At 49.0% G+C, this 13,780-nt stretch overlaps 1 protein-coding gene across 1 annotated transcript in view; it reads left to right on the plus strand.

Moving 5' to 3' along the window:
* LOC140108473 (tyrosinase-like) overlaps positions 1-13,780 on the plus strand; it is a 104,678-nt gene that overhangs the window by 55,076 nt on the left and 35,822 nt on the right. Inside the window, exon 3 of the mRNA XM_072131765.1 lies at positions 1,169-1,379. Coding sequence (XP_071987866.1) covers positions 1,169-1,379 — 211 coding nt within the window. The remainder of the gene's footprint in view (positions 1-1,168; positions 1,380-13,780) is intronic.

The following is a 13,780-nucleotide window of genomic DNA, read 5'->3' on the forward strand; positions in this document are numbered from 1 at the left end:
GAGATGCCGCTGCAGTCCAAGGCTCAGCAGGAGATGCCGCTGCAGTCCAAGACTCGGCAGGAGATGATAAGTCAGTCCAAGGCTCAGCAGGAGATGCCGCTGCAGTCCAAGGCTCAGCAGGAGATGCCGCTGCAGTCCAAGGCTCAGCAGGAGATGCCGGTGCAGTCCAAGGCTCAGCAGGAGATGCCGGTGCAGTCCAAGGCTCAGCAGGAGATGCCGGTGCAGTCCAAGGCTCAGCAGGAGATGCCGGTGCAGTCCAAGGCTCAGCAGGAGATGCTGGTGCAGTCCAAGGCTCGGCAGGAGATGATAAGTCAGTCCAAGGCTCAGCAGGAGATGCCGCTGCAGTCCAAGGCTCAGCAGGAGATGCTGCTGCAGTCCAAGGCTCAGCAGGAGATGCTGGTGCAGTCCAAGGCTCAGCAGGAGATGATAAGTCAGTCCAAGGCTCAGCAGGAGATGCCGCTGCAGTCCAAGGCTCAGCAGGAGATGCCGCTGCAATCCAAGGCTCAGCTGGAGAAGCTGGTGGAGTCCAGGTCTCAGGAGGAGATGCCAGTGCAGTCCTATGGTTCCTCACGTCCATCACATGGAGGCGGAGTGTTTTTATTTAAAAAAATGGCTGAGCTTTACACTTCCTGCTGAAGTGATGTTCTCTAGTTTCAATCATAAGAGTTAATAGAAAGTTGAGAAAATGAGGATTGTTAGACGAGTGGGAGAACAGGAAAGTCTCTTTGTCTGCTCTCAGATGCTACCAATCTACTATCAGTATTGGGTAACATAGGCCTAGGAGTGTTACCAGTAGCAGCAGAGCCCATGTCACCCATGTCCATAGCGCTGACACCCATACACATCCCCAGCTGCTGCGCCCTCCATGGACCCCACAGTAGTGTCTTTTCCTGTATTCTGTGGACACTGAAGAGATGTAGGGTTGGGTCAGGCTGCTGAGCTCTACACTCATTTCTCAGCTCTACATGCAGTTCTCTCCTCCTCATGTGTCCGAGTAGCACAGGCAGTTCTCTTCTTCTAATGGTAGTGCACCACTGACAGTTCTCTCCTCACGTCTGAGCTTTACCTGCAGATTTCTCCTTCTCTTGCTCATCTCTCGGGAATCACAGGTATCTCCTATGATAGAATTACAGGATTGTAAAAACTCTACATTTCTTGTATTTTTTAGACGGTTTGTGGAACTACAGATTATAGAGGAACTTACTGCTTGATGTCTGACTGCATTTGTGAACGTACAAAGGTTTTCAGGCGTCCTGGCATGGCACTGGGATTTGGAAAACCGAACAGACTGGACGTGCAGCACTGCCTGACCATCCCAAACATCGACACTCCGCCTTACGACCCAAGCTCATCCAACAGCTCCCGATGCTGCATAGAAGGTAAGAAACATGGACAACCTGTAACCGCGGAGTCCGGCTCAGGTTCATTTCCCACTGGGTTTTGTATGTCTGAGTCTCCGATAAAGCTCTAAACGAAACCCATTGGTTATTAATTTTTGTTAAAACATCACTTTTTTTCACAAATAATAAAACTCCATATTTTTACTGCATTGTCGTTAATGTCATCAGGACACAGTCAGGGCATAGAAAGCACACAGTCAGGGCATAGAAAGCACACAGTCAGGGCATAGAAAGCACACAGTCAGGGCATAGAAAGCACACAGTCAGGGCATAGAAAGCACACAGTCAGGGCATAGAAAGCACACAGTCAGGGCATAGAAAGCACACAGTCAGGGCATAGAGGGCACACAGTCAGGGCATAGAAAGCACACAGTCAGGGCATAGAAAGCACACAGTCAGGGCATAGAAAGCACACAGTCAGGGCATAGAAAGCACACAGTCAGGGCATAGAAAGCACACAGTCAGGGCATAGAAAGCACACAGTCAGGGCATAGTCAGGGCATAGAAAGCACACAGTCAGGGCATAGAAAGCACACAGTCAGGGCATAGAAAGCACACAGTCAGGGCATAGAAAGCACACAGTCAGGGCATAGAAAGCACACAGTCAGGGCATAGAAAGCACACAGTCAGGGCATAGAAAGCACACAGTCAGGGCATAGAAAGCACACAGTCAGGGCATAGAAAGCACACAGTCAGGGCATAGAAAGCACACAGTCAGGGCATAGAAAGCACACAGTCAGGGCATAGAAAGCACACAGTCAGGGCATAGAAAGCACACAGTCAGGGCATAGAAAGCACACAGTCAGGGCATAGAAAGCACACAGTCAGGGCATAGAAAGGACACAGTCAGGGCATAGTCAGGACATAGAAAGCACACAGTCAGGGCATAGAAAGGACACAGTCAGGGCACAGTCAGGACATAGAAAGGACACAGTCAGGGCATAGAAAGGGCACAGTCAGGACATAGAAAGGACACAGTCAGGACATAGAAAGGACACAGTCAGGACATAGAAAGGACACAGTCATGGCATAGAAAGGACACAGTCAGGGCATAGAAAGGACACAGTCAGGGCATAGAAAGGACACAGTCATGGCATAGAAAGGACACAGTCATGGCATAGAAAGGACACAGTCATGGCATAGAAAGGACACAGTCAGGGCGTAGAAAGGACACAGTCAGGGCGTAGAAAGGACACAGTCAGGGCATAGAAAGGACACAGTCAGGGCATAGAAAGGACACAGTCAGGGCATAGAAAGGACACAGTCAGGGCATAGAAAGGACACAGTCAGGGCATAGAAAGGACACAGTCAGGGCATAGAAAGGACACAGTCAGGGCATAGAAAGGACACAGTCAGGGCATAGAAAGCACACAGTCAGGACATAGAAAGGACACAGTCAGGGCATAGAAAGCACACAGTCAGGGCATAGAAAGCACACAGTCAGGGCATAGAAAGGACACAGTCAGGGCATAGAAAGCACACAGTCAGGGCATAGAAAGGACACAGTCAGGGCATAGAAAGCACACAGTCAGGGCATAGAAAGCACACAGTCAGGGCATAGAAAGCACACAGTCAGGGCATAGAAAGCACACAGTCAGGACATAGAAAGGACACAGTCAGGGCATAGAAAGGACACAGTCAGGGCATAGAAAGGACACAGTCAGGGCATAGAAAGGACACAGTCAGGGCATAGAAAGGACACAGTCAGGGCATAGAAAGGACACAGTCAGGGCATAGAAAGCACACAGTCAGGGCATAGAAAGCACACAGTCAGGGCATAGAAAGCACACAGTCAGGGCATAGAAAGCACACAGTCAGGGCATAGAAAGCACACAGTCAGGGCATAGAAAGGACACAGTCAGGGCATAGAAAGGACACAGTCAGGGCATAGAAAGGACACAGTCAGGGCATAGAAAGGACACAGTCAGGGCATAGAAAGGACACAGTCAGGGCATAGAAAGCACGCAGTCAGGGCATAGAAAGGACACAGTCAGGTCATAGAAAGGGCACAGGCAGGACATAGACAGGGCACAGGCAGGACATAGAAAGCACACAGTCAGGGCATAGAAAGGACACAGTCAGGACATAGAAAGGACACAGTCAGGACATAGAAAGGACACAGTCAGGACATAGAAAGGACACAGTCAGGACATAGAAAGGACACAGTCAGGACATAGAAAGGACACAGTCAGGACATAGAAAGGACACAGTCAGGACATAGAAAGGACACAGTCAGGACATAGAAAGGACACAGTCAGGACATAGAAAGGACACAGTCAGGACATAGAAAGGACACAGTCAGGGCATAGAAAGGACACAGTCAGGGCATAGAAAGGACACAGTCAGGACATAGAAAGGACACAGTCAGGACATAGAAAGGACACAGTCAGGACATAGAAAGGACACAGTCAGGACATAGAAAGGACACAGTCAGGGCATAGAAAGGACACAGTCAGGGCATAGAAAGGACACAGTCAGGGCATAGAAAGGACACAGTCAGGGCATAGAAAGGACACAGTCAGGACATAGACAGGGCACAGATATTTAAGAAGACTTGGCACTCCTATTGGTTGCGTTTGAAAATTAGTGAGTTTTATTTCACAAGTGTATAGGCGTGGCAATCCCAAAATTTTACAACGTTTCGGTCTACATACGGACCTTCGTCAGGTACTATATACAGAAAACAAAGTGGATACAAATCAATAACAGTGGAATGGAAATATATACATAATATATACATAATATACATGAAAGTCGGAGATACATATAAGACGATAATGATGCGTTGTTGCCACCTGGCACATGATTGAGGTGAATCTTGTCAAAATTGTGCTCTCCTGGAGTTTCTTGCCAAGGTCAGCGAGCATGAACTACAGCTCCTGGATATGTGGGATAAACCTCATGAGTCTACATTTAAAGACCTAGGGATAGGTCCTACCCAACGGTGACCCGGTTGCTGTGGGTGCTTGGGTATGGCCCATCATGTGGTATATACATAGCAGTATACTGGAGGGTACAGTCTAAAGTGGGCACAGCGGTATGCAATATAATGATACATATTAGATATACAGAACGGTTAGGCTCAGGCATTGAATACTCTCTAGGTCAATTAAGCTCAGGTTCTCTATACTTACCGGATTGCATGGTATACAGATAAGAAGAAAGTGGATAGTTTTAGGCTTTGCGGCACTATGGCCGCTGCAGCGCTGGAGAGGGGGTAGCGGAGGTCCGCTGTGGAGAAAAGCGCTGGCGTTCTGGGGCGATCGCTGTGGTATATAAAGCAGCGGACCGGAAACCGGAAGTGACGTTCCGGCTTCAGCTGTTGGTCGCTTGCGTTCCAGAGTGGAACGCGGAAGATTATCTAGACAAATCAGCGATCGCACGGGGAACGGAGCTGGAGGTAAAGAAAGAAGGTATGGGCTATGTAAATGTATGTTGTGTAAAGAGGAACTGTGTATAGAGTGTAGATAGTGTGTCTGTGAATGACATTTAATGTAGATGTAGAAAAGAAGAAGTAGTGTACTGCATAGATGCTGGAGAGCCAGAGGGAGTGTTCTGCGTGTGGTCAAAGATTATGTTTGTCACCAGTGTATGTATGATGTATATTTCTATGTGTCGAGAGTATGTCCGTGTGTGGTGTATAGAAAGAGGGGGAAGGAGAGGAATATATACCTATTGCAATGCGGTCTTCAAGTATTCAGGGAATCTGAAAAGAAACAAAGTATAATTAGTGAGTGTGAGATCACAGAGGTTAATGCATATTTTGTATCTCGTATTCCCTGTTGAGCCCATTGGGAGACATTGCATTGAGGCGATGTATCCAAAAGGCTTCTCGTCTCAATAGTTGCTTGATCCTGTTGCCTCCTCGCCTAGGTACAGGTACATGTTCTACCACCTGGAATCTTAGTTGGGAGATCTTGTGTTTAGCTTGGGCGAAATGGTAAGGAAGGGGTAGTAGGAGCTTGTTGCACCGTATGTCAGATTTATGCTTGGATATACGGTCCTTTATGTGTTGGACAGTTTCACCTACATATACTAGGCCACATGGGCACTTGATAACGTAGACTACAAATGATGAGTTACAGGTGAAGTAATCTTTAATGGGGTACGTCGTGCCAGTTCTGGGGTGGGATATTTTATCTCCCCTCAGCACATTATTGCATTGTGAGCAATTGAGGCAAGGAAAGGTGCCATATTTGGGTGTAGACAGGAATCGTTGTCCTGTTTTGTTCTTGGAGGAACCTTCGTCCGCTTTCACCAATCTATCTCTTAGATTGGGCAGACGTTTAAAGCAGGGGCGAAATTGTCGCGTGAATTCAGGTATAGAGGGATGACTATTGGAAAGTATTGACCAGTGTTTGCGTATACTCTTGTGTAACTTGAATATTGTAGGGTGGTATTGGTGGATAAAATTGATACATGGTTCCTTCTTAGTTTCCTGTCTCTCCTTGTGTTCCTGTGTTTTTAGTACGTGTTCAGGATAGCCACGTGTTCTGAATTTGTCACGCATCTCTTGGAGACGTGTTTCTCTTTGTGTGGAGTCGGAGACTATCCTGTGGACCCTCTGCATTTGGGAATTCGGTAAGGCTCTTTTACAGGGATTGGAGTGACAGCTAGAGTAGTGTAGTAGGCTGTTCCTGTCTGTGGGTTTGGTGTACAAATCACTCGAAAGTCTGCCTAGTGTGTCTTAGACACCACCATTATCAAAGACACACTAGGCAGACTTTCGAGTGATTTGTACACCAAACCCACAGACAGGAACAGCCTACTACACTACTCTAGCTGTCACTCCAATCCCTGTAAAAGAGCCTTACCGAATTCCCAAATGCAGAGGGTCCACAGGATAGTCTCCGACTCCACACAAAGAGAAACACGTCTCCAAGAGATGCGTGACAAATTCAGAACACGTGGCTATCCTGAACACGTACTAAAAACACAGGAACACAAGGAGAGACAGGAAACTAAGAAGGAACCATGTATCAATTTTATCCACCAATACCACCCTACAATATTCAAGTTACACAAGAGTATACGCAAACACTGGTCAATACTTTCCAATAGTCATCCCTCTATACCTGAATTCACGCGACAATTTCGCCCCTGCTTTAAACGTCTGCCCAATCTAAGAGATAGATTGGTGAAAGCGGACGAAGGTTCCTCCAAGAACAAAACAGGACAACGATTCCTGTCTACACCCAAATATGGCACCTTTCCTTGCCTCAATTGCTCACAATGCAATAATGTGCTGAGGGGAGATAAAATATCCCACCCCAGAACTGGCACGACGTACCCCATTAAAGATTACTTCACCTGTAACTCATCATTTGTAGTCTACGTTATCAAGTGCCCATGTGGCCTAGTATATGTAGGTGAAACAGTCCAGCACATTAAGGACCGTATATCCAAGCATAAATCTGACATACGGTGCAACAAGCTCCTACTACCCCTTCCTTACCATTTCGCCCAAGCTAAACACAAGATCTCCCAACTAAGATTCCAGGTGGTAGAACATGTACCTGTACCTAGGCGAGGAGGCAACAGGATCAAGCAACTATTGAGACGAGAAGCCTTTTGGATACATCGCCTCAATGCAATGTCTCCCAATGGGCTCAACAGGGAATACGAGATACAAAATATGCATTAACCTCTGTGATCTCACACTCACTAATTATACTTTGTTTCTTTTCAGATTCCCTGAATACTTGAAGACCGCATTGCAATAGGTATATATTCCTCTCCTTCCCCCTCTTTCTATACACCACACACGGACATACTCTCGACACATAGAAATATACATCATACATACACTGGTGACAAACATAATCTTTGACCACACGCAGAACACTCCCTCTGGCTCTCCAGCATCTATGCAGTACACTACTTCTTCTTTTCTACATCTACATTAAATGTCATTCACAGACACACTATCTACACTCTATACACAGTTCCTCTTTACACAACATACATTTACATAGCCCATACCTTCTTTCTTTACCTCCAGCTCCGTTCCCCGTGCGATCGCTGATTTGTCTAGATAATCTTCCGCGTTCCACTCTGGAACGCAAGCGACCAACAGCTGAAGCCGGAACGTCACTTCCGGTTTCCGGTCCGCTGCTTTATATACCACAGCGATCGCCCCAGAACGCCAGCGCTTTTCTCCACAGCGGACCTCCGCTACCCCCTCTCCAGCGCTGCAGCGGCCATAGTGCCGCAAAGCCTAAAACTATCCACTTTCTTCTTATCTGTATACCATGCAATCCGGTAAGTATAGAGAACCTGAGCTTAATTGACCTAGAGAGTATTCAATGCCTGAGCCTAACCGTTCTGTATATCTAATATGTATCATTATATTGCATACCGCTGTGCCCACTTTAGACTGTACCCTCCAGTATACTGCTATGTATATACCACATGATGGGCCATACCCAAGCACCCACAGCAACCGGGTCACCGTTGGGTAGGACCTATCCCTAGGTCTTTAAATGTAGACTCATGAGGTTTATCCCACATATCCAGGAGCTGTAGTTCATGCTCGCTGACCTTGGCAAGAAACTCCAGGAGAGCACAATTTTGACAAGATTCACCTCAATCATGTGCCAGGTGGCAACAACGCATCATTATCGTCTTATATGTATCTCCGACTTTCATGTATATTATGTATATATTATGTATATATTTCCATTCCACTGTTATTGATTTGTATCCACTTTGTTTTCTGTATATAGTACCTGACGAAGGTCCGTATGTAGACCGAAACGTTGTAAAATTTTGGGATTGCCACGCCTATACACTTGTGAAATAAAACTCACTAATTTTCAAACGCAACCAATAGGAGTGCCAAGTCTTCTTAAATATCTATTCGATGGTCTTGTATCCTACTTGAGCACCCGGACAAGACAACAAAGCAGAGAGTGACGTGTATTATCTATAAATAGACAGGGCACAGGCAGGACATAGAAAGCACACAGTCAGGGCATAGAAAGCACACAGTCAGGGCATAGAAAGCACACAGTCAGGGCATAGAAAGCACACAGTCAGGGCATAGAAAGCACACAGTCAGGGCATAGAAAGCACACAGTCAGGGCATAGAAAGCACACAGTCAGGGCATAGTCAGGACATAGAAAGGACACAGTCAGGACATAGAAAGGACAAAGTCAGGGCATAGAAAGGACACAGTCAGGGCATAGAAAGGACACAGTCAGGGCATAGAAAGGACACAGTCAGGACATAGACAGGGCACAGGCAGGACATAGAAAGCACACAGTCAGGGCATAGAAAGCACACAGTCGGGGTATAGTCAGGGCATAGAAAGCGCATAGTCAGGGCATAGAAAGGACACAGTCAGGACATAGAAAGGACACAGTCAGGGCATAGAAAGGACACAGTCAGGGCATAGAAAGGACACAGTCAGGGCATAGAAAGGACACAGTCAGGGCATAGAAAGGACACAGTCAGGGCATAGAAAGGACACAGTCAGGACATAGACAGGGCACAGGCAGGACATAGAAAGCACACAGTCAGGGCATAGAAAGCACACAGTCAGGGCATAGAAAGCACACAGTCAGGGCATAGAAAGCACACAGTCAGGGCATAGAAAGCACACAGTCAGGGCATAGTCAGGACATAGAAAGGACACAGTCAGGACATAGAAAGGACAAAGTCAGGACATAGAAAGGACAAAGTCAGGGCATAGAAAGGACACAGTCAGGGCATAGAAAGGACACAGTCAGGGCATAGAAAGGACAAAGTCAGGACATAGAAAGGACACAGTCAGGACATAGAAAGGACACAGTCAGGGCATAGAAAGGACACAGTCAGGGCATAGAAAGGACACAGTCAGGGCATAGAAAGGACACAGTCAGGGCATAGAAAGGACACAGTCAGGGCATAGAAAGGACACAGTCAGGGCATAGAAAGGACACAGTCAGGACATAGAAAGCACACAGTCAGGGCATAGAAAGCACACAGTCAGGGCATAGAAAGCACACAGTCAGGTCATAGAAAGGACACAGTCAGGTCATAGAAAGGACACAGTCAGGACATAGACAGGGCACAGGCAGGACATAGAAAGCACACAGTCAGGGCATAGAAAGCACACAGTCGGGGTATAGTCAGGGCATAGAAAGCGCATAGTCAGGGCATAGAAAGGACACAGTCAGGACATAGAAAGGACACAGTCAGGGCATAGAAAGGACACAGTCAGGGCATAGAAAGGACACAGTCAGGGCATAGAAAGGACACAGTCAGGGCATAGAAAGGACACAGTCAGGGCATAGAAAGGACACAGTCAGGGCATAGAAAGGACACAGTCAGGGCATAGAAAGGACACAGTCAGGGCATAGAAAGGACACAGTCAGGACATAGACAGGGCACAGGCAGGACATAGAAAGCACACAGTCAGGACATAGAAAGCACACAGTCAGGTCATAGTTAGGACACAGAAAGCACACAGTCGGGGTATAGTCAGGGCATAGAAAGCGCATAGTCAGGGCATAGAAAGGACACAGCCAGGACATAGAAAGGACACAGTCAGGACACAATCAGGATATAGTAAGGACATAGAAAGCACACAGTCCGGATATAGAAAGCACACAGTCGGGGTATAGTCAGGACACAGTCAGGGCATAGAAAGGACACAGTCAGGGCATAGAAAGGACACAGTCAGGATATAGTAAGGACATAGAAAGCACACAGTCAGGATATAGAAAGGACACAGTAAGGACAAAGTCAGGGCATAGTCAGGACATGGAAAGGACACAGTCAGGACCTAGAAAGGACAAAGTCAGGGCATAGTCAGGACATGGAAAGCACACAGTCAGGACATGGAAAGCACACAGTCAGGACATGGAAAGCACACAGTCAGGACATGGAAAGCACACAGTCAGGACAGAGAAAGCACACAGTCAGGACAGAGAAAGCACACAGTCAGGACAGAGAAAGGACATAGAAAGCACACAGTCAGGGCACAGTCAGGACACACTCAGGGCATAGTCAGGGCATAGAAAGCACACAGTCAGGATATAGAAAGGACACAGTCAGGGCATAGAAAGGACATAGTCAGGGCATAGAAAGGACACAGTCAGGGCATAGAAAGGACACAGTCAGGGCATAGAAAGGACACAGTCATGGCATAGAAAGGACACAGTCAGGACATAGAAAGGACACAGTCAGGACATAGAAAGGACACAGTCAGGGCATAGAAAGGACATAGTCAGGGCATAGAAAGGACACAGTCAGGGCATAGAAAGGACACAGTCAGGGCATAGAAAGGACACAGTCAGGACATAGAAAGGACATAGAAAGCACACAGTCAGGGCACAGTCAGGACACACTCAGGGCATAGTCAGGGCATAGAAAGGACACAGTCAGGGCATAGAAAGGACACAGTCAGGACATAGAAAGGACACAGTCAGGGCATAGAAAGGACATAGTCAGGGCATAGAAAGGACACAGTCAGGGCATAGAAAGGACATAGTCAGGGCATAGAAAGGACACCGTCAGGCAGGGGCGTCACTAGATCAAAAGATCCGGGGCCCGTGCCCCGGATCTTTTGTCTGGTGCCCCGGATCTCCCTGGGTCAGCAGGACATCAGTCCCGCTGCCCGGGCATCTTCCCCTCTCTCACCACGATCCTATGTCCTCTGGACATAGATCGTGATGAGACAGGCACAGTACACAGCCTACATGCTTTCCCTGCAGGACCTGTGATGATGTCACGATCACATGACCTGCAGGGGGCGGCAGTGCACGGAGCTGCAGGAGAGAGGTAAGAGAGAGAACATAGGAAGATCTATATGGGCACATTACAGGGGGATCTGTATGGGGCACATAACAGGGGGATCTGTATGGGGCACATTACAGGGGGATCTGTATGGGGCACATTACAGGGGGATCTGTATGGGGCACATAACAGGGGGATCTGTATGGGGCACATAACAGGGGGATCTGTATGGGGCACATTACAGGGGGGTCTGTATGGGGCACATAACAGGGGGATCTGTGTGGGGCACATTACAGGGGGATCTGTATGGGGCACATAACAGGGGGATCTGTATGGGGCACATTACAGGGGGATCTGTATGGGGCACATAACAGGGGGATCTGTATGGGGCACATTACAGGGGGATCTGTATGGGGCACATTACAGGGGGATCTGTATGGGGCACATTACAGGGGGATCTGTATGGGGCACATAACAGGGGGATCTGTGTGGGGCACATTACAGGGGGATCTGTATGGGGCACATTACAGGGGGGTCTGTATGGGGCACATTACAGGGGGATCTGTATGGGGCACATTACAGGGGGATCTGTATGGGGCACATTACAGGGGGATCTGTATGGGGCACATTACAGGGGGATCTGTATGGGGCACATAACAGGGGGATCTGTATGGGGCACATAACAGGGGGATCTGTGTGGGGCACATTACAGGGGGATCTGTATGGGGCACATTACAGGGGGATCTGTATGGGGCACATTACAGGGGGATCTGTATGGGGCACATAACAGGGGGATCTGTATGGGGCACATTACAGGGGGGTCTGTATGGGGCACATAACAGGGGGATCTGTGTGGGGCACATTACAGGGGGATCTGTATGGGGCACATAACAGGGGGATCTGTATGGGGCACATTGCAGGGGGATCTGTATGGGGCACATTACAGGGGGGTCTGTATGGGGCACATAACAGGGGGATCTGTGTGGGGCACATTACAGGGGGATCTGTATGGGGCACATAACAGGGGGATCTGTATGGGGCACATTACAGGGGGATCTGTGTGGGGCACATTGCAGGGGGATCTGTGTGGGGCACATTACAGGGGGATCTGTATGGGGCACATTACAGGGGGGTCTGTGTGGGGCACATTACAGGGGGATCTGTGTGGGGCACATTACAGGGGGATCTGTGTGGGGCACATTACAGGGGGATCTGTATGGGGCACATTACAGGGGGATCTGTATGGGGCACATTACAGGGGGATCTGTATGGGGCACATTACAGGGGGATCTGTGTGGGGCACATTACAGGGGGATCTGTGTGGGGCACATTACAGGGGGATCTGTATGGGGCACATTACAGGGGGATCTGTGTGGGGCACATTGCAGGGGGATCTGTGTGGGGCACATTACAGGGGGATCTGTGTGGGGCACATTACAGGGGGATCTGTGTGGGGCACATTACAGGGGGATCTGTATGGGGCACATTACAGGGGGGTCTGTATGGGGCACATTACAGGGGGATCTGTGTGGGGCACATTGCAGGGGGATCTGTATGGGGCACATTACAGGGGGATCTGTGTGGGGCACATTACAGGGGGATCTGTATGGGGCACATTACAGGGGGATCTGTGTGGGGCACATTACAGGGGGATCTGTGTGGGGCACATTACAGGGGGATCTGTATGGGGCACAATACAGGGGGATCTGTATGTGGGGTACACTACAGGGGGATCTGTGTGGGGCACATTGCAGGGGGATCTGTATGATGCACATTACAGGGGGGTCTGTGTGGGGCACATTACAGGGGGATCTGTGTGGGGCACATTGCAGGGGGATCTGTATGGGGCACATTACAGGGGGATCTGTGTGGGGCACATTACAGGGGGATCTGTATGGGGCACATTACAGGGGGATCTGTGTGGGGCACATTGCAGGGGGATCTGTATGGGGCACATTACAGGGGGATCTGTGTGGGGCACATTGCAGGGGGATCTGTATGATGCACATTACAGGGGGGTCTGTGTGGGGCACATTACAGGGGGATCTGTGTGGGGCACATTGCAGGGGGATCTGTATGGGGCACATTACAGGGGGATCTGTATGGGGCACATTACAGGGGGATCTGTATGGGGCACATTACAGGGGGATCTGTGTGGGGCACATTACAGGGGGGTCTGTGTGGGGCACATTACAGGGGGGTCTGTGTGGGGCACATTACAGGGGGGTCTGTGTGGGGCACATTACAGGGGGATCTGTGTGGGGCACATTGCAGGGGGATCTGTGTGGGGCACATTACAGGGGGATCTGTGTGGGGCACATTACAGGGGGATCTGTGTGGGGCACATTACAGGGGGATCTGTATGGGGCACATTACAGGGGGGTCTGTATGGGGCACATTACAGGGGGATCTGTGTGGGGCACATTGCAGGGGGATCTGTATGGGGCACATTACAGGGGGATCTGTGTGGGGCACATAACAGGGGGATCTGTATGGGGCACATTACAGGGGGATCTGTATGGGGCACATTACAGGGGGATCTGTATGGGGCACATTACAGGGGGATCTGTATGGGGCACATTACAGGGGGATCTGTATGGGGCACATTACAGGGGGATCTGTATGGGGCACATTACAGGGGGATCTGTATGGGGCACAT

This window comes from Engystomops pustulosus, unplaced genomic scaffold (genome assembly GCF_040894005.1).
Source record: "Engystomops pustulosus unplaced genomic scaffold, aEngPut4.maternal MAT_SCAFFOLD_138, whole genome shotgun sequence".
In the NCBI taxonomy this organism is placed as follows: domain Eukaryota; kingdom Metazoa; phylum Chordata; class Amphibia; order Anura; family Leptodactylidae; genus Engystomops; species Engystomops pustulosus.